Source organism: Parasteatoda tepidariorum, chromosome 5 (assembly GCF_982258835.1).
Source record: "Parasteatoda tepidariorum strain Cologne lab strain chromosome 5, Ptep-v5.0, whole genome shotgun sequence".
NCBI classification, from domain to species: Eukaryota; Metazoa; Arthropoda; class Arachnida; order Araneae; family Theridiidae; genus Parasteatoda; species Parasteatoda tepidariorum.
Window position 1 is genome coordinate 60,920,751 of NC_141759.1, and position 23,095 is coordinate 60,943,845.

At 29.7% G+C, this 23,095-nt stretch overlaps 2 protein-coding genes across 3 annotated transcripts in view; both read left to right on the forward strand.

The window, feature by feature from the left end:
- The window catches only part of LOC107450969 (fatty-acid amide hydrolase 2), a 29,716-nt gene extending 13,936 nt beyond the window's left edge, over positions 1 to 15,780 (forward strand). Inside the window, exons 6-8 of the mRNA XM_087164052.1 lie at positions 1,372 to 1,526; positions 6,563 to 6,658; positions 12,739 to 15,780. Of these exons, the coding sequence (XP_087020178.1) occupies positions 1,372 to 1,526; positions 6,563 to 6,658; positions 12,739 to 13,353 (866 nt within the window). The 3' untranslated portion in view covers positions 13,354 to 15,780. The remainder of the gene's footprint in view (positions 1 to 1,371; positions 1,527 to 6,562; positions 6,659 to 12,738) is intronic.
- A 1,607-nt stretch (positions 15,781 to 17,387) lies between these two features.
- LOC107450964 (fatty-acid amide hydrolase 2-A) overlaps positions 17,388 to 23,095 on the forward strand; it is a 30,976-nt gene continuing 25,268 nt past the window's right edge. The window contains exon 1 of one of the 2 annotated variants that reach the window (XM_087164050.1): positions 17,388 to 17,524. Coding sequence is in view for 1 of the 2 variants with exons in the window: in XM_087164049.1 (XP_087020175.1) it covers positions 17,539 to 17,571 (33 nt within the window). In the remaining variant the exon portion in view is untranslated. Of the gene's footprint in view, positions 17,572 to 23,095 lie in introns of both variants that reach the window. The other variant, XM_087164049.1, reaches the window with a different exon arrangement.

Below are 23,095 nucleotides of genomic sequence, written 5' to 3' on the forward strand. Positions count from 1 at the left end.
GCATATTTTCTATTAGTGCAAAATAAGATTCCGGCAGGTAAACGGTTCAGTCAAATTTTTATTACAAATTATCATACATTTAAACACAAGCTTAGCTGCCACAAGAAGAAATTATCCCCAAAAGCGTAGAAAGTAGGCAGTCTTGTTTAACCCCTTCCTTTTCGCTCCCGTGAAAATGACGGGGTGAGATTTCGCCAGCTATTTCTCGCTCCCCTGATATTGACGGGCTGGAGTGTTCAGTAGTAACGCGCCAACAGGAATAAAACTAATTCATTTCTTTTGCCCGGAAAATATTTTGTTTCTCATTTTACACACCTGATGGCAGTACCAGGATATTTTTAAGGTAATTGTAGATAGTTAGTTTATTTTAAACTAGTTGCAGCACTAATCAAATACGTAATACAAATACAAAAGCCAAAAAATAGGCACTTTTATGACAATCTTCTTGAAAATTAACCGATCGTTAAGGGGTTAAAGAAACATTTACAAACCTGCCAAATATCTACTTCTTCCAAGGATGATTTTCCCATGCGATAATGAAATGACAATTGAATAACATTAGCAGTAAGGAATATTTTTTTCCCTACTTTACCGGAAGTTAAGCGTTAAGCACGTAGTCGGATGTTTATCATGCATTCAAACATATGCATAATTTACTTTGAAATTGGCTAAAACTACTTAAATTAAATTTGTAAATCTAAGTATTAAAAAGACAAAGCAAAAAATTAGCTACTAGTTTGAATATAAAAATATAATCTTACAAAATAAAATGCAAGAATATGGCCAGGTAAGTTTATAGATCAGTTATACGTCTGTGAACTATTTTTTCCAGTTGTAGTGTATTAAGATCTAAATTTTTAAATTACACATTTTTATGAAATTTTAACTTCAGAATTCGGTCATTGATCAAAGTGACCTTATGCTTAAAAATATTATAAATTTGCCTTAGATATGTTTAATGTTTATGGTGGACGAAATTCCATACACTTCGAAGTATAAAAAAGTTATTGAAAAAATTCTGATACGACCAGGATAAATATTTTTCAAACTATGGAAGTTCCGTAGTTGTTGGAGGGTATGTTATTCGGACAGGATATTGTATATTTCTTCACATCATTCTGAATCAAAAAAGTGTTTCAGAAGTCAAGATTAGTTAAGATTTTAAATCAAATTCGTATTCGTTTAAGTGGTATTCAGACATAACATTAAAAAATCATTTTTATGCCCAATAACTTATAAACTATTAGTTTTCAAATATCTTGCTCTGTGTTATAAAATAAAACAAAGTAAAATGAATTATACGGAATAAACTTCAGTGTAAATGCTTTAGTTTTATATTTAGATTTTTTGATAATTGTATAAATTTTTCAGGTTTAGTTGTGAATTCAGGAAGTTTTCCAGTACCCCACCCTGATCATCTACCCTACATTTTTGTGGGACCAATGTGCAGATATTCTGAAGATCTTCAAGCAGTGATGAAAGTTTTTACTGAAGAAAACCCAATAAGACTCAAATTTGGACAAAAGGTATTTATGTTTTTATTATTAAAACAACGTAATTATATTCAGTGTACGATTTATCGAAACTAAGAAAGCAGAAAGAATAAACATTTGTAAATGTCTTTGTTAAAGTAAAGTTTCTTATTTCATATTTGCATAGTTTTTTTTTCTTTAAAAAAATCAGAAATAGGTAGGAAATCATAATTAAATGCAAAAATGCAAATTTCATTTTAGGTTGATGCGCGTATATATTGAAAAGAAGCAAGTACAAATAAAATTGGCCATTTGTAACTTTAAACAAATTTTTTTCTAGTGAGCTTGCTTACTTACTTCTTACTCATTATCTGAAAAAATTCAATTTCCAGAGAGTTTGGTTAAAGTTTTCATACCGTCAGACTACCATGAAATTTATTTTTATTTATTTATTTTACTCAGTGTAACAGAAGTAATTTTTAGTTTCACAAAAAAAACTTTTACCTGAAAACACATTTTCCCTTTGTTTTTTACTTGATCTAGAAGTTACTTTATTTTTTTGGGGGTTCAAAACAGCTAGGATACAGAGATTGTAGTTGTTTCTTATGAAACTTGGATAAGCCAAACGCTCCAGCCATTGGCCTTTGCGAACAGAACCTCTCGGATGGATGGCAACAGCACTCATTCATGAAGCTATTTCCACACTTTTGACATAGATCCGAAGGAGAAGGAAACCAGCCAAGGAGCATCAGATTCCACAGATTTCACGAGAACGGTACATCATAAGTACTCCGTAGATCTTAGTGGAGTAGACAGTAGAAGGTTCGAAAACCGGCCCCTCCGGATTGGAGTCCGATTACACTAATAGCAGGATCCGATAGAATCTTTACATAAATAAAGGACTGCAAAACTATATTTTGACTTTAAAACTGCTATTTGACTGTTAAATATTGGTCATGGGATAATATTTAGGTCATGTGATAATATATATTTAATTTAGTATCAAAAAAGTTAAGAAATTGTAATTAAATTTCATCTCATTGTATATAAATTACCTTTACAACTATCGGATGATTAAAAATCAAAAGTTAATGGTTAAAACATTTTTCATTTAATATACCATCTTCTTCTTCTTTGTGTTCGCAACACTCTCTTGGAGGCCTTGTCGGCCTCAACAGCTCACTAACACCAGTGCCTCCTATCCATGGCAATTCCCTTCCAATTTCTAATCTTGAGGGTTTTCAGGTCATTTTCGTTGTCGTTGAGCTATCTAGTAGGAGGCCTACATCTGGTTCGGGATCCCTCGGAGTTCTTGAGGGTGACAATTCTCATGGCGAAATTTTCAGGGCTTCTCCATAGATGGTCCATCAGGCTTTTCAGGGCTTCTCCATTAATACACCATCATTTTATTCAAATATTTTAAAAATATCTTACGTTTATCAAAAGCTAAATTAATAAATTCGATTTAAAATTTTAATAAATAAAATTATTAATTAGTTATCAAGTGCACTATTAGCAGATGTCTCAATCTACAATTTATCTACAATTTATATTAATCATTCTACATCCGAACATTTATCCAGATTTCTTTTTAGAAACATTTTTTAAAAATTTTGTTTGAAAATATGTAAAAATGAAAGCATATGTCTTTATTTATGTAATTAATTTTCCTAGAACTATATCTCGTAAATTATTTGTTCAATGAAAAATTATACGATTTTTATATTATTTAGCATAAATGTTATAAAACTCAGACAATTAATATATTCAACCCGAAACCTGTCAGAGAAAAATAAATTTTTAACGGGTACTCGAAACCAAGAAATCTTAGGACCCACTTTATCTGTAATGTGGACGTAGTGATTTAATTGGGCAACTTGAGTCACCAGCAGGCCTTTTCTCTTTCATCATACTCTCAGAGATGACAATTGTGGGAAAATTTAAAGTGGTTATATAAACATTTGATTTCTATCTTTATCTCAAAAAAGCAAACTGTTTATGACTACCACTAATCAACAGTTGAAATAAATATAGGATCTTTCAACGGTTAGAAAAGTTAATATAACCACTTAAAACTACCCAAACATAAGTATAAACTTAAACTCCTATCATTACGGATTCCAGAATTCTTGTCAAAAGTATCCATGTGAGGGTAAACTAATCATCAAAACAAGTAAAAATTTCCGAAACTTAGCATCAACTAGTTTGAGTTACTGAGTCAACTGAGTTTGAGTAACCAAATTATTATGATGATTGCAAACGTTGCTTAATAAATTTTAAAAACAAGAAAATTTGAAAATTACGGAGTTTATCAGTTACGAGTCGAAGAAAGTGTAAAATTCAACAAATTTTCACAGTTGCCAACACTTTCAAAACAAAAATTTTATTTGGGGACAAACTGAGAGAGTTTGAAGCTATAAAGGATGTCTCAGGATTATTGGGACAAACTTTAAAGAAAATGTATGGGATATTACAAAGATTCAGGATTGCATAGCAACACACGGTTGAAAACGTCAAGGAAAAGTATGACAGGTACAAGATACAGACACAAGACTGAAATTATCTGAAATATTTGTTGGACAAAGATATTGCTTGAGCTGTGGTAGATGATATGTGAAAATGACACAAATTATGTTCAAGGTTTCCACTATTCCTAGTGATGCATATACGTTACACCGTAGGTCAATGGATTGGCGGACTCGCTCAAATACACCTGGATTTTATTGGATATCCGCAACAGCACAGACGATTCTTGCAACCAGATCCATTTACGAATACTCAGGTGTTGTGAACAGAGTGCAGCCCAAAGAAAGAATTCCATGCTGCCTAAATCAAGAGACTGAGGTGGCTAGTAAATCATCCCACCATGCTCAATCTATCTTGTGAACAATACTACCTAGTGGCGAACGAAGACGTTTCCTACCTTGGATTGCTTTGTCCAAATAATCCTGGAACACTCTACATATTCTTGATTACGACAGGATATATATATATATATATAGGGGAGAGTGGGGTCAATTGTAACAGGGTACGATTGTAACAGAGCAAAAATTTCGAGTGTCGGGTTTTAGATTTGGTTCTTAGGTGGCGCACAAGGTGTATTTAATAAATTTACATGTACACCCCTGCTGGCAACCATTTCTAGGTACTTTTGAAAGAGTTACATCACAAAAGATATTTTCGCGCTACGCAAGTGATTTTTTTGGTATTAGAATATTATATTGCAACAAAGTAATTTTGTTTAAATAAATGAAAATTATTAACCGAATATGTAAGTGGACACCTTAATTAACATTTCAGAAAAAAAAGATTAGTTTAGTTAATTAACTAGCATTGTTTTTAACAAATGAAGCTGAAATGGCGTCTTGGGGACAATTGTAACAATAAGTAAAGGGACGATTGTAACAGCTGAAAATAAATAATCTTATGCTTACAAACAATTACTTAACTCTTTAAGAACAACCAATAGTTTCCTATATCATTTATATTATGTTGCATGTGCATTATTTTATTTGTCACCTTTCACAGCATAAATTGAAATTTTTAACCCCTTAAAGTTTAAAGTTTAACCCTTTAGGTCTCTGCTCATTATTATTTTTACTCCTAAAATATCACTACTATTTTGATCAATAAAAAATGTATCACAACTATGATAATATGTATAATTAACTATGTTTTAGTTGAATTTATGAACTGTTACAATTGACCCCGTAAGTGGGGACAATTGTAACAAGGGCACGACTGTCGAAAATTGTTAATAACTAATATAATAACATTTAAAATAAGGTATTTTTTTTCTAGTAGAGAATAGTCTACTTTACTCGTCTGTCAATTAATACTGATAATATATTGGATTTTTTGCTAGTTAAAAATAGTTAAGTAAAAAATGTTACAATTGACCCCACTCTCCCCTATATATACAGTCAATTCGCTATAACTCGAAGTACGATAACTCGAATATTACTATAACTCGATTTTTTTATGAGGTCCCGACCCTTTTATCTTCAATTTCGTGTTAATTATTCTCGATTACTCGAATTTTACTCCCTTTAACTCGATTTTTTTTGGATCTTTTGAAGCAAGAAAAAAAAACCTAGGAGCTGATATCTTGTCCCTTCCTTTGCAACACACACACAATGTCTTTCGCACTCTTCATGGAGAAGCTAAAGCTGTCCCTCTTGAAGTATGTGAACAGTGGTTAAATGAAACGTTACCAAATTTACTTCAAGGATACAGTTAAAATGATGCTTTCAATATTGATAAAATGGGTTTATTTTTTAAATGTCTTCCAAATAAGACTATGATGTTTAAGGTTGAAAACTGCTCAGGAGGTAAAATGAGCAAGGAACGTTTGACTGTCCTAGTTGGAGGAAATGCATCTAGGACAGAGAAATTGCCCTTACTTGCTATTGGAAAATACCGAAATCCCCGATGTTTCAAGAATGTAAAAAGGTATCCTTTGGATTACAAGTCTAACAAAAAGTTTTGGATGACATCAGTATTATTTGAAGACTATGTAAGAAAATTGGATCGGAAATTCTTCGCTGAGAAAAGAAAACTGATACTCTTTATGGATAAATGCACAGCGCATAGTGATCTAACTTGAAAGCAGTAAACTTGCAGTTTCTCCCGCCAAACACAACAGAAAAGTTGCAGCCGATGGACCGGGGTATCATAAAGTGCTTCAAACAGTCTAATCGTAAATGGCTTGTCAGAAAAATGATCTTAAATATTATAAGCATTTAGAAGATTTGTAATTAATAAGCATTAATTAAATAATCCGACAATCTTTTGAAAGTCCAAAACTGAAACTAATGGTAAGTCGAACTTCCGATTTGTCGAAGTTTTTCGTCTGTCCTATCAGATTCGATTTATCGCGAATTCACTGTATATATATATATATATATATATATATATATATATATATATATATATATATATATATATATATATATATATATATATATATATATATATATATATATACTGCCCAGATAATAATTATGTTCATTTTTTCAAATTTTGTTTTCCATGATTTATCATTGTTTCATAATTAGGATTATGCTTATTAATTTACTCTTTGTTTTCAGGTAGACTTCCGAAATTTGAAGATTTATTACTCAACGAGTATAAAGGATTTTGGAATGCTTCCTGTCGATAAAGAAATAGTTTCATCAATGCTTAAAGTTAGTAAATAATAATTAATCAGCCCAATTAAAAGGGTTTATTCTCTCTTTTCTCCTTATGCGTTGATCTTAGAAACTCAAGAATTTTCGAAAACTAATAATGCTTAAATACTAAATTTTTTACTAAACGATACTAAATTTTTTGTTTTATTGAACTGTTTGAAATTTTACAACTATTATTTATGCACGACTGTTGCTTAGCAAAAGAAAACACTGGTTCAAGTCAAAATTTCACTTCTTAATTTCTCTTTACAGTAAAAGGAAATTATCTGGGACCACTGTTGTATCACTGGATATTGTAAGCATTTAAAAACAACTCCCTAGACTACGAAACCACACCCTAGAAACTTATAGACTATGTAAAATATTTAATCAGGAAATAATTAATTGGTAATGTTCTATTTTTCGTTAACTCTTTCTGTTAATCCTCTTATTCCCTATTTCAAGTTCAATTTTTCCCGGTTATTAACCTAGAACATGGTTTGTCATTATAATATTGACGTAGCGACATTCATCACCCAATCCAGCATTTCTTACAGGACCCGATTAAGAGAAACTGATTCCTTTAGCAGAATACCAATTAAGGAATCCGAACAATTTCCTTAAAACTGAAATTTCAAGTACTTTAATTTGAATAAAGGTTTCACAAGTTACACCAATGTGCAAAGTTTGTATCATGATCAATGCTGCATAAGATTTGTCTAATAAGTTACCAACTATTGAGAATCATCGTTACTAAGCATGATGTGTGTATTACGAACAATGCAACGTCTGCCCATGCTATAACTGTAAGCTATAAGCGAAGTTAACTGTTACATATAAATTGCAATTTGTTTTCTCTCTCAATATCCATAAAGAGAAAAAACCCTCCTGCAAACTTAGGAGAGTTCCAGAAAGAAAATATTAGAAAATCGTTTTAACGGACATTTTCGTTTGTTGACATCTTGAAAATTCTGGAAGCGTACGTTCGTACGTAGTTCATTTACGTCGCACTAGAGCTGCACAATGGGCTAATGGCGACGGTCAGGGAAACATCCCTGAGGATGAATCCGAAGACATGCCATCACAATTTTGATCCTCTGCAGAGGGGATGGCTCCCCCGCTTCGGTAACACGACAACCCGCTAAAACCGAAGATATCAAAATGAAAGAATTAGCTTATAGCTTACAAAGAGAAATATACTTAAGAGATTAAAATAGAAGTTAACAAAGTAAACATATTTAATTGAGTAATGAGTAAAATAAAAGAGGTAGAGGGGAGAACTATTATCCTTAGTAATAGTAAGAGTTACAACAGCTACTAAAAATAATAATTTCAACACTACATTGTAAAAGTTATATGCTACAAGTTGAATGTGATATAGACAAATGTTTAAAATAGACTGCACCTGCTTATAACTTTGATATCTTCTTCAGCACGAACTCAAACTTAGATGGATGATAAGAGCCTCTTAGTTAGTCAACTATTAAAAATGGGTAGAAAAGTAAAGTAAAATTAATACAAGATTTTACTGATCATATTCAAAGAAATTCTTTTGTAACTAAATTCAGTAGCTCTGCTCATGCAAATAAGTTAAAACAATTTCATTCTTAATCATAAAATTATTTCTTTTAGAGGTGAAAAAAACTTAAAGAAATTATAAACTTATTTATAAATTATTTAGCTTGAAAAAGAATGAAGGAATAAAATGTTAGGTTATTTATTAATGATTCTTACAGTGAAATAAAAATGTAAAATCACTATTTACTATGTCTAGCTTTTGGAGGAAATATAAGATAATAAGATATATATGTCTATGAGGATATATTGGCATAAATTCAAAGGACAACATTGATGTTTAAAGGCATTTATTATAAAAAAAACTATTAGTTTGTGGAAAGAGGTCGAGGAAGACAGTATTAGTAGAATATTTATCCTGATGGTGATGATTAATATGTTGAAGATAAATTGATAGGTAGAAGAAAAATTGGTAGTTGGTGTGAAACGGTGCTTGAAGAAATATGAACGTAGGAAATATTATCATTCGTTAGTCCAATTATTCTATTGTCTTCAAAGTGGCGAAGATATGCAATTATTTATTAAAAATCATAAATGGTTTTCAAAAAGAATCAAATAGAGGTCTTTGTGACCCGACAGATTTAACGTGCATCAGTCCCCATTTACTACACAGAGAGTCTTCGGCCAGCGGGGATCGAGCACACGACATCTTGGACATGGCCCAGTGCCCTACCAACCCTATCCCGGCGTCCCAGAGGGTTTAACTGATGGGGCTATGAAGTCTAAAAATATTAAAAAATAATTGGTTAGTAAAAGCATGAATAAAAGTAAAAATATTAAAAAAATAACGGGATAGCAAAAGCATGAATAAAATAAAATAAACACATTAAGAGATAAAGAAAGAAAAATAAAAGCAAGCGATAATTTACAAGCGACTAGGGGAAGGACGATTCCATAATGTTAAAAACTTCGAGTTTCGTCGGAAGAGTAAAAATAGGGAAAGAGGGTAATTACACTGAGAATATTGGAAATTTTTTTGTTTGCTTCCTTGGCGTATTGGCTAAATTTCAGAGGTTTACCGTCACCGTTCGCCTTTGTTTTTATGTTTATTTTTTGCGACGTTTGCTGTCATTTTCGAACTCGCATAAAATATGTTATATGTTGAATTTCTTCGTTATGTCTTTGTTTTTATTATTGTTATCTTTGTTTTGCTTTTAAACTTTTTTTACTTTAAAGTTAGTTAGATCTTAATATATGTATGTGACCGGAAAATTATGAAACGCCGGCATTGTATAGAATGCTGGATGTTTTTAGGCAAAGTATGAAATGTGAGAATTATACCGGGCAATGGCACTTGACCTTAAAGAAACATCAGTGTAGGGTATACCGGGCAATGGCACTTGACTTAAAAAAAACATCAGTGTAGCGTATACCGGGCAAATATATATACCGGGAAATGGCACTTGACCTTAAAAAAACATCAGTGTAGGGTATACCGGGCAATGGTTTGACCTTAAAAAAACATCAGTGTAGGGTATACCGGGCAAATATATACCGGGCAATGGCACTTGACCTTAAAAAAAGTCAGCGTACGGTATACCGGGCAATGGCACTGAACCTTAAAAAAAAACATCAGTGTAGGGTATGCTGGGCAAATATATACCGGGCAATGGCACTTGACCTTAAAAAAAACATCAGTGCAGGGTATACCGGGTAGTGGCACTTATACTAGGTCTAGTTGACTAGACTTTTGGTAAATGTCTGAAATATATACAAGGTCTAGTTAAGTGCCACTGCCCGGTATAAATTTGCCCTACACTGGTGTTTTTTTAAGGTCAAGTGCCACTGCCCCGTTTATACACGGAATTCTTTTCACGATCTCCCCCCCCCCTCACGCTCCTCCAACATGTACGGAATTGCTGCAACAGCGACAGATAATTGTCAACAGTACTGAGGTACGTACCTCTCTGCATCAAAAACGTTCTTTGAAGATTAAAAAAAAATCAAATCTGACTGTCTTCTCTGTAAAGCCTAATAATCAATTCTTTCTTTTTTGATGGCCCTAGTTAAATTTTTTTTTCAGAAAATCCTGCCAAAATTTGACTTCTAATGTTGGCGCTAAAATAAGGCGATATTTTGCTCACCAGCAACGTTTTCCCGATATCGAGCTCATTTTCCCCCTTCTAAATTTTCTAAGTCCGTTTGTATTATGGAATCGTCCTGTCCCTAGTCGCTTGTGATAATTTTTACGACCAAATGAGACATTTTTAGAACAACTGACAAGGGAAACTAGGGAAGTGTGACTCGCCAATTTTGAAATAAACTAGTGGGATGTATACCTTATGAGGAATAATTTTAGGGGGCAACATTCGTTTCGGCCCATAGAAGGTCCCGTGAGAACCGTGAGAAATAAAAATTAATTCCATATATAGAAAAATCGGTATTTTATTACTTCAATGCAGACTATTAGATATTGTAATTGTCTCATACTCCAATTAATTTGTAATTAATTGGATAATTAATTAATTTGCTAAGTAATAAATTAATTAACATCCGTTTCGACCCATAGAAGGTCCTGTGAGAGATAAAAAATAATTCAATATATAGAAAAATCAGTATTTTATTACTTCAATGCATACTATTAGTTATTGTAATTGTCTCATAATCCGATTAATTTGTAATTAATTTGATGATTAATTAATTTACTAATTAATAAATCATTCAGAGAATTAATTAATTGTTAATTAATTATTAATCAATTGTTAATTAATTATTAATTAATTGATTTGCAATCACATACTCCAATTAATTTGGAATTTTTTTTTTTTAAATTAACCTAACAGGTTTTTCTGATAAACTACAGATATATAAAATTTTCGAAATCAATTTTGACAATAAATATGCATTATATAGTCCGTGAAAGTACCACAAAATTAATTGGAGTATGAGACAATTACAATAACTAATAGTCTGCATTGAAGTAATAAAATACCGATTTTTCTATGCATTGAATTATTTTTTATCTCTCGCAGGACCTTCTATGGGCCGAAACGAATGTTGCCCCCTAAAATTATTCCTCATAAGGCATACATCCCACTAGTTTATTTCAAAATTGGCGAGTCACACTTCCCTAGTTTCCCTTGTGAGTTGTTGGTTTTTAAGAGATTAGTTTTGTTTTGGAATTTGAGTTTTCTTATAATCCGTTACGGGTTTTTCTAGTTTGTTTTACAAGATTTTAACTATCCCGTTACGAGTATTTCATATTTGTTACTGTTAGTGTTGTTTGTGAATAAAAGTTTCTTTTTTATAAGAAACTGAATTGTTATTTATATAGCTTGATACGTTACAGGGCAAGTCCTACAGGAAACCTCCGTTCACTAAGAAATCAAAAATGCCAGAGTCATGTATACGTTAGAACAGTTTTCTCCAAGGAAAGTTAAGGAATCCGTAAATTATTACTGGATTTAATTTATTGCCAAGGTTCTTTTTCTTAGCCTTACACATTTAAATGTGTTGGTGGAGAAGAAAGTGTGAGAAATAATAACGATTTTAATAAAATCAAAACATTTAGCAACCATGTAACGGTTTTCGAATTCTATGTTAATGTGTAAAGCAGATGTAGAGGGAATCTCTAAAATTTGATTTTATTCTGCACTCAATTCAAGTTTATGGTACAAAAAGATTATTGATTATATTAATTATTTTTATTTATTGACAAAAGATTGAGATAATCATTTAGTTTTAGAATGTTAGGAACTATGTTAAGCGCATTTCAGCACGACAGCATCCTACAAGCAAATTAAATAAAAGTTTCATTTGAATTGATTAGAATATTATGACTAATTTTTTGTTTTATAATTTTAGGGTCACATTCCCATAAGTGATCTGCAAGATCTAGTCTTAAACTAAAGTTTCATAAGCAGCAAGAATTTTTTTTTGTATTGTTTTCCTAAATGACAGCATTGACGTTTTCATTTTCTTATGATGAAAAAATTTAAATAATTGAGGCTTATCCCTCAAACAGTCAGAATTTTATGAAATTCTGTTTTAGTGCTTCTTGTTTTTCTATAATAAATGGATACATAAGAAAAAAAACTACCATTTTTGTTGCTTAAAAAGTGTATTTTTGCGTACTAGATTGGGTCGACACGATGGGGCAGAACGGGAGGTGATTGAACGGCTCTCAACCCGAGAATTGCATAAGGTTTTGGAACAAAATGAATTATGAAAATTGATGCGTTCATCATGGAATTGTTAAATTCAATTTCTGAACATCTCAATCATAAATAAATAAAATTATTAAGAGGAGATGCAAATAAAATTATTCAACAATAATAGATTTCCTTATATTTTTTACTTAAAAAAAGGCAAAATGTTTAATGTTTTTTCACCCCATATTGCACTGTACTGTAAATTATAAAGAGATCCTTTAAATTAAGTGGAGCACACAAATTATCATTTTTATGACTTTTATAGTTTTATTTAATTATCTCTTATCGAGTTTTATTTAATTATTTCTTACAACTTAATTCTATAGTTTTTTTTTAAAAGGTAGTTAATTATTATCTATTTTCACTTTTCAGGCTATTTCTCATTTCACTAAAAAATACGACGTAGCTGCAAAGAAAGTGGAAATTCCTCTAATAGAAAGAACTATTGAAACTGGAATTAGTCGTGCTATAGCACCACTTTCAAACATAGTCAATTTCATAACATTAGGTAAAGTTGATCATATAAACTTACCTCTAGAGCATTTAAAGTTGCTATTTGGAAAATCGACATTTTCTTTTCCTCCGTTACTTTGGATAATGGGGAACAAGTTGCTTTCCAGATTTATTATCGGAAACAATCCCACTTCACAAAAAAAGTATGAAATTATTCTTGGGAAATTGAGAAAGGAATTGGACGAGCTTCTTGACGACGAAAATGCCATTTTCATCTATCCAACTCATCCTGTTCCAGCTCCTTACCATTATGAAATGTCAACAAGTCTTCCTTTGAGTTGGGCCTATACTGGAACTTTCGATTTTACTGGTCATCCAGCAACTCAGTGTCCTCTTGGAATAAACAAAGAAGGCTTACCATATGGTATGCAAATCATAGGTGGAATGAATAATGATCCACTTACCATAGCTTGTGCTGCAGAACTGGAAAAAGTGTTTGGGGGATGGATTCCTCCAAAGTCAAATAACTTTTAAAGGTAATTTGCGGAGTTAAAATGAACGTGAACAACTTCTTTCAAATAAATATTGAACATATGAAGCATTTTAAAAAGAAAATTTTAAAAATAAGCATTTTTAATTTTAATAATTTATTTTCCTTTTTCTAAGTTGGAAGTCTCACCATTTCAGTGCATTTTAAAATGTTCTATATAATTGAATCTAAGCAACTCTTTTTTGGCAAAATTGTATAGTTTAAAATTAAAGTCAGCCTTTGTATTTAAGGCTCGTGAACTGTGGGTTTTTTAAAATTTTCCTTTGAGAAAGAGTTTTGCATAATACTAATTAAAAAAGAAAAGGACAAGTAATTATTTTCGTCAAACTAACATTTCTTTTTATTAAAGTAAATGAGTTAAATGTTATTTTTAAACAATATCATTCTTTTTAAACAGCCTGCACATGTTCCGGTGTCATTCCGCGTATTTATAATTGTATAAGAACTAATGTAAACTTTATGTATACATAGGTTTAGGCTCAAAATATTTTTATTTATATCAAAGACAGTTCTGTATTTGTAAAATTATGCTAATAATCTAAACTACCGGTCCGCAATAAATCATTGAAGTATTTTGCCGGTCATTTGTGTAAATCGGGTGGAGGTAGATAAACACTGCTCTATTACGTTGATATTGTGTTTTGCTTATAAAATAAATTACGAGATCCCTTTTATATAAACAATTGAGCTTATTGATTATTTGTGCTTCTTTTTTTGAAAAAAGAACTCAAACTTTTACACCTTGATAGATTGTTACTTTCATGATTTACATCTAAGTCATATTAATTAATAAAAATTGTTATTTACAATTTTATGATTTTTCTTATTGAAGTCCAGATCTAGTCATTTATAGGAAAATACACTATCCAACAATGATAAAAAAAGACACTTGAAGTTTTTGACTATTTTTTCAATTTCTAAAAAAATACCAAAGAATTATTTAATCAATTTAGAGATATTTTTGTCATGTGATTTTTTATATTTATCAAATCCGTCTTAGTAAGTATCTTTTGATATATTAGAGAAACTTTCGAGATGTTTAGGTCATGGTATTTCTCATACTTATTAAAGAGGTCTGAGAGAGAGAGACAGGAAGTAAATTATGAACGAAAAAAGAGTGTTTTGAAAATCCTATGTAGCAATAAGCTTGTAACCTGAATCAATTACTTTGGTTATTATTTGCAATAAAGGCATATCTAGCTTAAATATCCATAAACATATAGACATTTTCATTAAAAAAATATTTTTTTGCCTTACGAACTTACCGAATTTCTAACAACTCCATGACAACTAGTGATCTTACTATAACTTTAGTATACGAGTTAGTTAATAGTAATCTTACTATAACTTTAAAAGAGTTTCATGTTTTTTAAAAGAAAACTCTGAATGAAGAGAAACTCTTCGCAAAAATTTTATTTTGTATTATAAAACAAAATTTAATAACAAATGATACTACCCTATAATAATTGATCAGACAGCAATATGTGATGGAATAAGGAATACTGCATGCGTAATTTCTAATAACTCTTGTTTTACGGTACAAAACGAAACGCTTGTGGAAAACTCTTTCAGAGCTGCCTTTCAAAATTCAAGATATTCAATTTGGACTTTTATCATAAATTACCAAATAATATTCACAAAAATAAAACACACTAAAATAATTTATGATTCACAACATGTTTTCAACTGACTGCTTTCAATTGTTTTCCGCGCATGCGCAGTAGAAATAGGCGAATTTAAATTATCTTGAGCTAATTTTAACTGATTTCTTTCAAAGTTCAAAATGATATTCTTGTGTTATTAAATAAAAATTGCTCTATACTGAATATATTTGAAAATAGTTAGAAAACGTAAGGTAAAAGTTTAGTTTCTTTTATATAAAAATGTCTATATTGCTATGAAAATTTAAACTGAGCATGTAACATCCAAAATAAGCAATGCAAGTTACTAGCTAATTGTTAGATTTTCTAGCAGAAAATATTCAAAACAATAGCTCTGTAATTTACTGCCAGTCCCTCAACCCTCTTTAAGCCTTAAACTTTTTTGATAAATATGAGAAATCACATGTTCCAAACACCTACAAATTTAAAATGAGAAATCACATGTTCCAAACACCTTTAAATTTAAAAAGAAGAAGAAACTCCAAGAGATTGAGGAATTGAAGAGACTGAGAAATGTGTAAGAAGATCAAAAACAGAAGAATTTTTTCCAGTATTGTAGGGTATTGTATATGCCTTTAGTTTTTTGAATTTTACTTTGGCATCTTGTTACGTGGCCACTTCTCTTGCGCACTAACTATAAGAGAAAAATGTATTTCTGATACTAACGTATTCTAAGGAAGAATTTATTTCGAAGTGAATATTTTTTTGTATTTGTATTGCATGATCAAAAAATAAAAATAAACTTTACTATGTGTTTGTGTTTCGTTAAAATTAAGATTTTCATATTGAAATGGACACAACCAGGGAAATTTTTAAAACTGGGGACTAATGTCTTCAGAGTCTGTTTGAAACTTTTAAGGGTTTAATTTCGCTAGTATATAGTTTTATAAATATATTTCAGTTTTACAAACATATTTTATAAAATTCTTAAACATATTCATTTTTAATAAAAATAATTTGTTTCTTAAATTTTCTATTCCACTAATTAAATGTAATTTTACCGGTTATGAACATAATGACATACCTGCCAACTTTTAATCCTTTCGCGGATGCTTTTCCCCAGTGGTAGTAAATTCGAATTCAAATTGCAATTTTAGGCCAAAATATATGCTGTTTTTGAATAAAGCTTATGTGGACTAATACGACAATATTTCATAGTAATATATATGCTTAAAGTTTTTAAAAATAGTGGTGGTCAAAAAGATTTTAAATTAGGTTTATAAATGGAAGGAATATATAGAAAACATACATTTTACTACCACTTTAAATATGGAAATTAAATTTTACGCCAAATGCGTAAAAGTTGGCAGGTATGTAATGAGGAGATTACAGGGCCTCTTTTTATGAGTACAGAAATGCAAGCTGCACCAAAAAAAAAGAAATGGCTGATAAAATTGTTCCCAGTAATTGGTGACAATTTTATGATGAAATAATGTGAAAAACCAAATAAAGCGCAATTTTTGTGTATTAAAGGTTTGTATTTGTCAAGCCAAATATTTTTTCAAAAAAAGAAAAAGGAATTTTTTTTCAAAAATTAGTTTAGTTGCTTAAATTTCTAAAGCTTCTAATGTCTTATTACCTCTCGATAATAAAGAATTTCAGCCTGATATTTAAAAAAAAATCCACATGGAAGAAAAATTACAAAAAAAAAAAAAAAAATACATTTTCTACGAAGAAAACACTTTCTATGAAGATTTACATTTTTCTACGAACACCAAAAAGCAGTGTTTGTGGGTGGAAACTAATGTGATAAATTAAACAAAACTTCTATAAAACCAAAACATTTCTTTTAAAATTTTAATTAAAGCGAAGCATAACAAATAATGGAAGTTTTTATTCGACGATATATCAGAAATTAAACTGAACGGTACGCCCTGGAGGTCCTGTTCGAGCCATGAAATACCACAAGAAAAATCGAAAGTGACTTTAAAAAAAAACTATATATTTCGAATCTGCTTGACCAATTACTTAACTATCCGTAACTACCAACTAACAAATTGCCCGAACGAGAGCCCCCTACACCCACGCTCAAGCAAATATACGTTATAGTTTCTTATACTGTAGTTTCTTATTACACGATCATTCTAATTTGAAGAACAAGAGTATTATCTTTAATTGGTTCTTCCTTTATCGTGTCAGAATAAGTAGTTACTATCAAGAAATAGAGATACTCCGTTATATTAAAAACATCTTTTGAAAAGTAAAGAAATTTAAGTTATTTTTACTTTAGTATATTACATTTTAAGTAGTTTTTCCTCAAATACATATTAAAAATTCTAAGTATCAGATGAAAAACAACGTTATTGTAATTAACTCGAGGAGACTCTTTTAAAGAGTTGGGCGTAATTATCTTTGTTGTACTGAGTATTCGACTGCCATGGGATCAGAATGCTAGTTTTTAATTGGTTACTCATGTTTCCGATCAATTTTTTAGGCATAACATCCTTTGATCATGATTTATTTGTCGGATATCATCTAAAGTGAAAGTTTAGAGGTAATTATGGTACCATGTTTAAAAAACTTATTCATTTAGACACATATGTAAGTCCTATTAATGAATTTATTTCGATATATATATATATATATATATATATATATATATATATATATATATATATATATATATATATATATATATATATATATATATATATATATATATATATATATATATATATATATATATATATATATATATATATATATATATATATATATATATATATATATATATATATATATATATATATATATATATATATATATATATATATATATATATATATATAAAAAAGAAATATGCAAAATATAAATTTTAGTAGATATCTGTTATTTTTCATGATTATATTTAGTAATTGTCGAAAAATATTGAATTGTACGATATAAAATATTTTACATAGTCTTAAAGATTGTATTTTTACACGCCATAATACAAGATCTGATCGAAATCTGTTTGATAGCTCCTGAGAAATCGAGTTTTAAAAAATGCGGCTTTTTGGGGAGGGTGGGGGTTGTCAAAAATCCGAATCCGTTGATAAAAAGGTTATGCTTAATCAGAGAAAGTATTTTTTTTGTGTCTGATTTCATTACTAATTAATTCGCAAATTTATGGTTGCCCTGTCATATCATTATGACTGAGTGCTAGAATGTGAAGATCGATCATTAGATCAAAAGTTATTCAGAGTTGTAAGTTTTTCTTTCCTTTTTTTAGCGTTTCGTATTTCTCCAAATGTGATTTTTAAATTATCTGATTATAGTCATATATTTCTTAGTTTAACAAAGAAATTTCGTCCTCATACTGGGTTAAGTTGATATCTAGGTAGAATGAGAAAAAAAGTACATTGCTTCAACCCATATCAATTTTAGAGGAATATAATTGCATAACTGCCAACTCTTCGGTTTTTTGCGGAAGATTTTATTTCCATATTTAAAGTGGTAGCGAAATTCATGTTATTCCGCTAATCCTTTTGAAATATAATAATAATTATAAATGAGTTTGACCACCACTACATATAAATAATTACAACAAATATATAAAAGCATATTAGTCCTTACGATAGCAAATTTCAACCTGATTAAAATATAAATAAATTTTTGAGGAAGATAGTTTTTAGGTAATTGTTTTACTACCACTTGGAAAATCTATTCTCGCAAAGAGTGAATGTTGGCAGGTATGTAATTGTTATCGTCAAAATCATTTAAATTATTTCATGTAAATTTAGCAACAGGAATTAGTTACTGTGGGGAGAGTAGATATCTACAATGTCAACCTGCTTAGAATCGAGTTCACAAGTCTTATATATTAGTAAATTGGAATTACATTTTTGTAGTGGTAGATACAGTACAGTACTCCCCCACCAGAATTATATCTGTGATAGAATTCGATGAACGGGTACCACTTGTTGATTCATTGGTATTTTGTGAGAAGCCGAGAGAGCTGTATTAAGATCACCGTACTTTTGAGTGCTGTATTAAGTTCATGGTCGCTCCTGTGTTGCCTTATGCAGTCGAGTGAATATGTTGTGTGTGATCGAGACTGAGTGGCAACAAGGCGAGGAGGTCGATAATGTCGCAGTCACAAGACAACTGTCAATGTGAACCATCCATCGAAGTTGGCGTGTTCAAATCGTAGTGGGCGTTTCTACCAAGGTAGGCGTGTTCACACCAGGTCCAAAAGTCACCAATGTGGTGCGAGTTGTGTTCGACAATGTCAAACTTTATTTATGAAAAGATACCCTTCCTTAAAATCGAGTTAACTAGTCTCATATACTGTAAATTGGAATAACATTTTTATAGTGGTAGATACACTACACTTACCACTATGAAAATTTATTTTCACATATGACTTTAATTAAAAACTGATAATGCACTCTAATTGACAAAAGCTAAGGCTGAAGTTAAAGACTTCTGAAAGTGCACCAAAATTGTAAACATAACAGTCCGCAAAAAAAAAAGATATCACCCTGAATAACTTTCGTTCTAATGATCCGATTTTCACGAACTAAGTGTCAATCTTAATGGTTCCTGGGGGTGACCTCAAATATGCTAATTAATTAGTGCTAACTATTAATTAAGTTACGAAATCAGACACAAAAACGTACTTTCTCTGAATAAACATATATTTTTTTTTTACATATTTGGAATCTAGACACTTGAATTAGGGGGGGGGTAGACAAAATTTTAAAACAATTGGGTCGTAAATTGGGTTGCAATAAAGGTTTATATATTTGGCGATAGTCCAGAAAACCGCCAAAAAAAGTCGCCTGCGCAAATAAATATTTTAAGATAACCCTTGGCTGATTCAAAAGAGAAACGCTTAATTTTACTAGGTTGCTAGGCAACCAATTTCTGACTGCAAAAAAATTGAAATAATGTTTTGTGATTGCTCTGAGAGGTTTAATTAATAGTTAATAGAAAACACCTCGAAGTTTCTAGGCAATAGACAATTTTTAAGTTCATTTATGTCCAAAAAGCAAAAAAAAAAAAAAAAAAATAAATAAATAAAATAAAAAATTATTTTAATCTCTTTGGAAAAGAAAATTTGAATCGATTTATAAGTTTTCAGAATTTAAATACATGAACTTTTTATCTGATATTATTTAGATTATGCTATTTTTGCTATGTTTATTCGAAGATTTCATACTAAAATCAAATTAACATAACTTATAATAGCTATATACAAAATTTTAGGGATAATGATTTTTGCAGCTTTAATCGAGTCTTCTAGGCATGAAAGTTTGAAGAAAAAAAAAGTGCATGAAAAATAAAATGTAGATTGTATAGTAATTCTAATGCACATTCACAAGGTTTTCTGTAATTTACGATTTCTTTTTTCTATAACTCAATGAATTGCTGAATGTTTAGTGGCATTTAAAAAACATTGAAATATGTTATGTTTAAGAATAAGATATTGAAATAATATGTTGCATATTGTATGATTCATTGTTTAAAAAATTGCTTCATTTTGCTAGATATTTACGTTACATGGTTTTCTTTGGATAAAGATGATTAGCAAATAGCATCCACATGTTTCGATACATTCTGAAACTTACGTTCGCAAATTCACCATAAAATTCACCATATATATATATATATCAGATATATATATATATATATATATATATATATATATATATATATCAGATATATATATATATATATATATATATATATATATATATATATCAGATATATATATATATATATATATATATATGATAATATTAATTTCAATTATATTATCATATATATCATCATTATATATGATAATATAATGATGATAATATTAATTTCAATTTTTTGGATTTGGGTATTATGAAAGTTGAAAATATCTGCTTTGTTGATTTATACGATAAAAGAAATGATTTTAATTTTAATATTAATAAACTAGTTACTTGGAATTCTAATGTTTCTAGGAGCATCTATTTAAATACCACTTTTAATGAAATGAACAGAATTAAAAGAATATGTAGTAATATTTATTTATCCAAAATACAAATCGATAAACTCTTTCAAAATCTGATAAAAAACAATGGATACCCAACTAATGTAATAAAATTTTATATAAAATCATTGAATTAATCGTATATTTTGGTGGATATATTTTCTAAACATTTTTTTGTTAATTTTTATGATTTTCCCATGTGCAAATCCATTTTAGGCCAAATTTCATTGCCAAAATTATTTACTAAATAATTTCTTTGTTAATTTATGTAATTTTTCCATGTGCAAATCCATTTCGGGCAAATCCGTGGTTAGAATTATTTACTAAAAATTCCTTTGCTAAATAATTTCCCTTGTTAATCTATACAGTTTTTCTATGTGCAAATCCATTTCGGGCAAATCCGTGGATAAATTGTTTGCTAAAAATTTCTTTATTAATTTATACAATTCCATGTGCAAATCCATTTCGGGCAAATCCGTGGTTAAAATTATCTGCTAAAATTTTTTCTTTGTTAATTTTTCCATGTGCAAATCCATTTCGGGCAAATCCGTGTTAAAAATTATCTATTAAAATTTTTTCTTTGATAATTTAAATAATTTTTCTATGTACTAATCCATATCGTGCAAATCCACGGCTAAAATTATTTGCAAAGCAGGTAATTTATGTTTCTCTTTTCTATTTTATATTTTTTCTTAATTAAACATCTATCTTCTAAAACTATTTATGATCAATTTTTAAAATTATCCAGTATAATATTACCTTGTGCACATCCATTTCGGGCCCATCCTTGGTAACTAACAAATCAAAACTCAGAATAACAAATCACTTCAGCAGTGCAGTAAGAACGACACTTTAGAACCCTTTTGTTACACTCAATTTGCGCTTTTGTTTTCATCTTTTGTTTTCATATTTTGTAATCTGGCAATCTTTCTGCGAAAACATTTTAAAATCATTCTTGAAAAATAACTGTCCATGTAAGTTGTTATGATTTTGCTCCTCGCTTTATAGTCCCCCCTTTTTAATGTTTTTCTTTTTATTTTATTTTTTCTTTTTATTTTATTTTATTATCTGTTTTTACATGTTATATTTACTTTTTATGATCTATTTTTATGTTGTTAATTTATAAAAAAAATTTTTTTTTGAATGCTCCTCACACTATTGTATTAATATATTTTGCTTTGGCTTTATTGATACAATATCAGAAAGCACTCTGTTTTGCGGATATAATCGTGTGGGCTGAAGAAAAGATTATATCTTTTTTTTCCGGCTTTTTTTCCGGTTTTTTATTAACATTTTTTTTTTTTTTTTTTTTTTTTTTTTTAAATAAAATATTGTTTGTTGTTTGTTTGTTTTTTTACTTATTATTTCCCACCCCCCTTTTTTTTTCATATGTCTATTAATTTTCTTTGTTTTATTCTTCATTTTGAACTTATATATATATATATATATATATATATATATATAAAAATGCGACTTTTTGGGGAGGGTTGGGGTAGTCAGAAATCTGAATCCGTCGAAAAAAGGTTACGTATAATCAGAGAAAATATGTTTTTGTGTCTGATTCCGTTACTAATTAATTCGCATATTTAAGGTAACTCTCTCATACCATTATTTTTGAGTCCTAGAACGTGAAGATCCGATCATTAGATCAAAAGTTATTCGGGGTTGTCTGTTGTTTTTCTTTCCTTTTTTAACGTTCTGTACTTTTCCAAACGCGTACTTTAAATGATTTGATTATAGTCACATATTCTTTAGTCTAACTAAGAGATTTCATCCTCAAACTGGGTTAAGTTGATATCTAGGTGGAAAGTGAAAAGTTTCAAACCAGATCCATGCTAGAAGTTTTTGAAGAATATAATTGTTACTGTAAAAAAAAAATATTTCAATTATTTCACGTAAATTTAACAATCGGTTTATTTAACCACTATAAAAATTTATTTTAACATATGACTATTACTTAAAACTGATAACAAAGTCAAATAGACAAAATTAGCACTTTTGCGCCGACTGTCACAAATATGAGCCAGCAGAAAACCGTATCAACCAGGGTAAAAAGATAAAACTGGTAATCAAAGTAATTCTTTAGCAGCTTAATTGTGGACGGAGTTATAATTGTTTGAT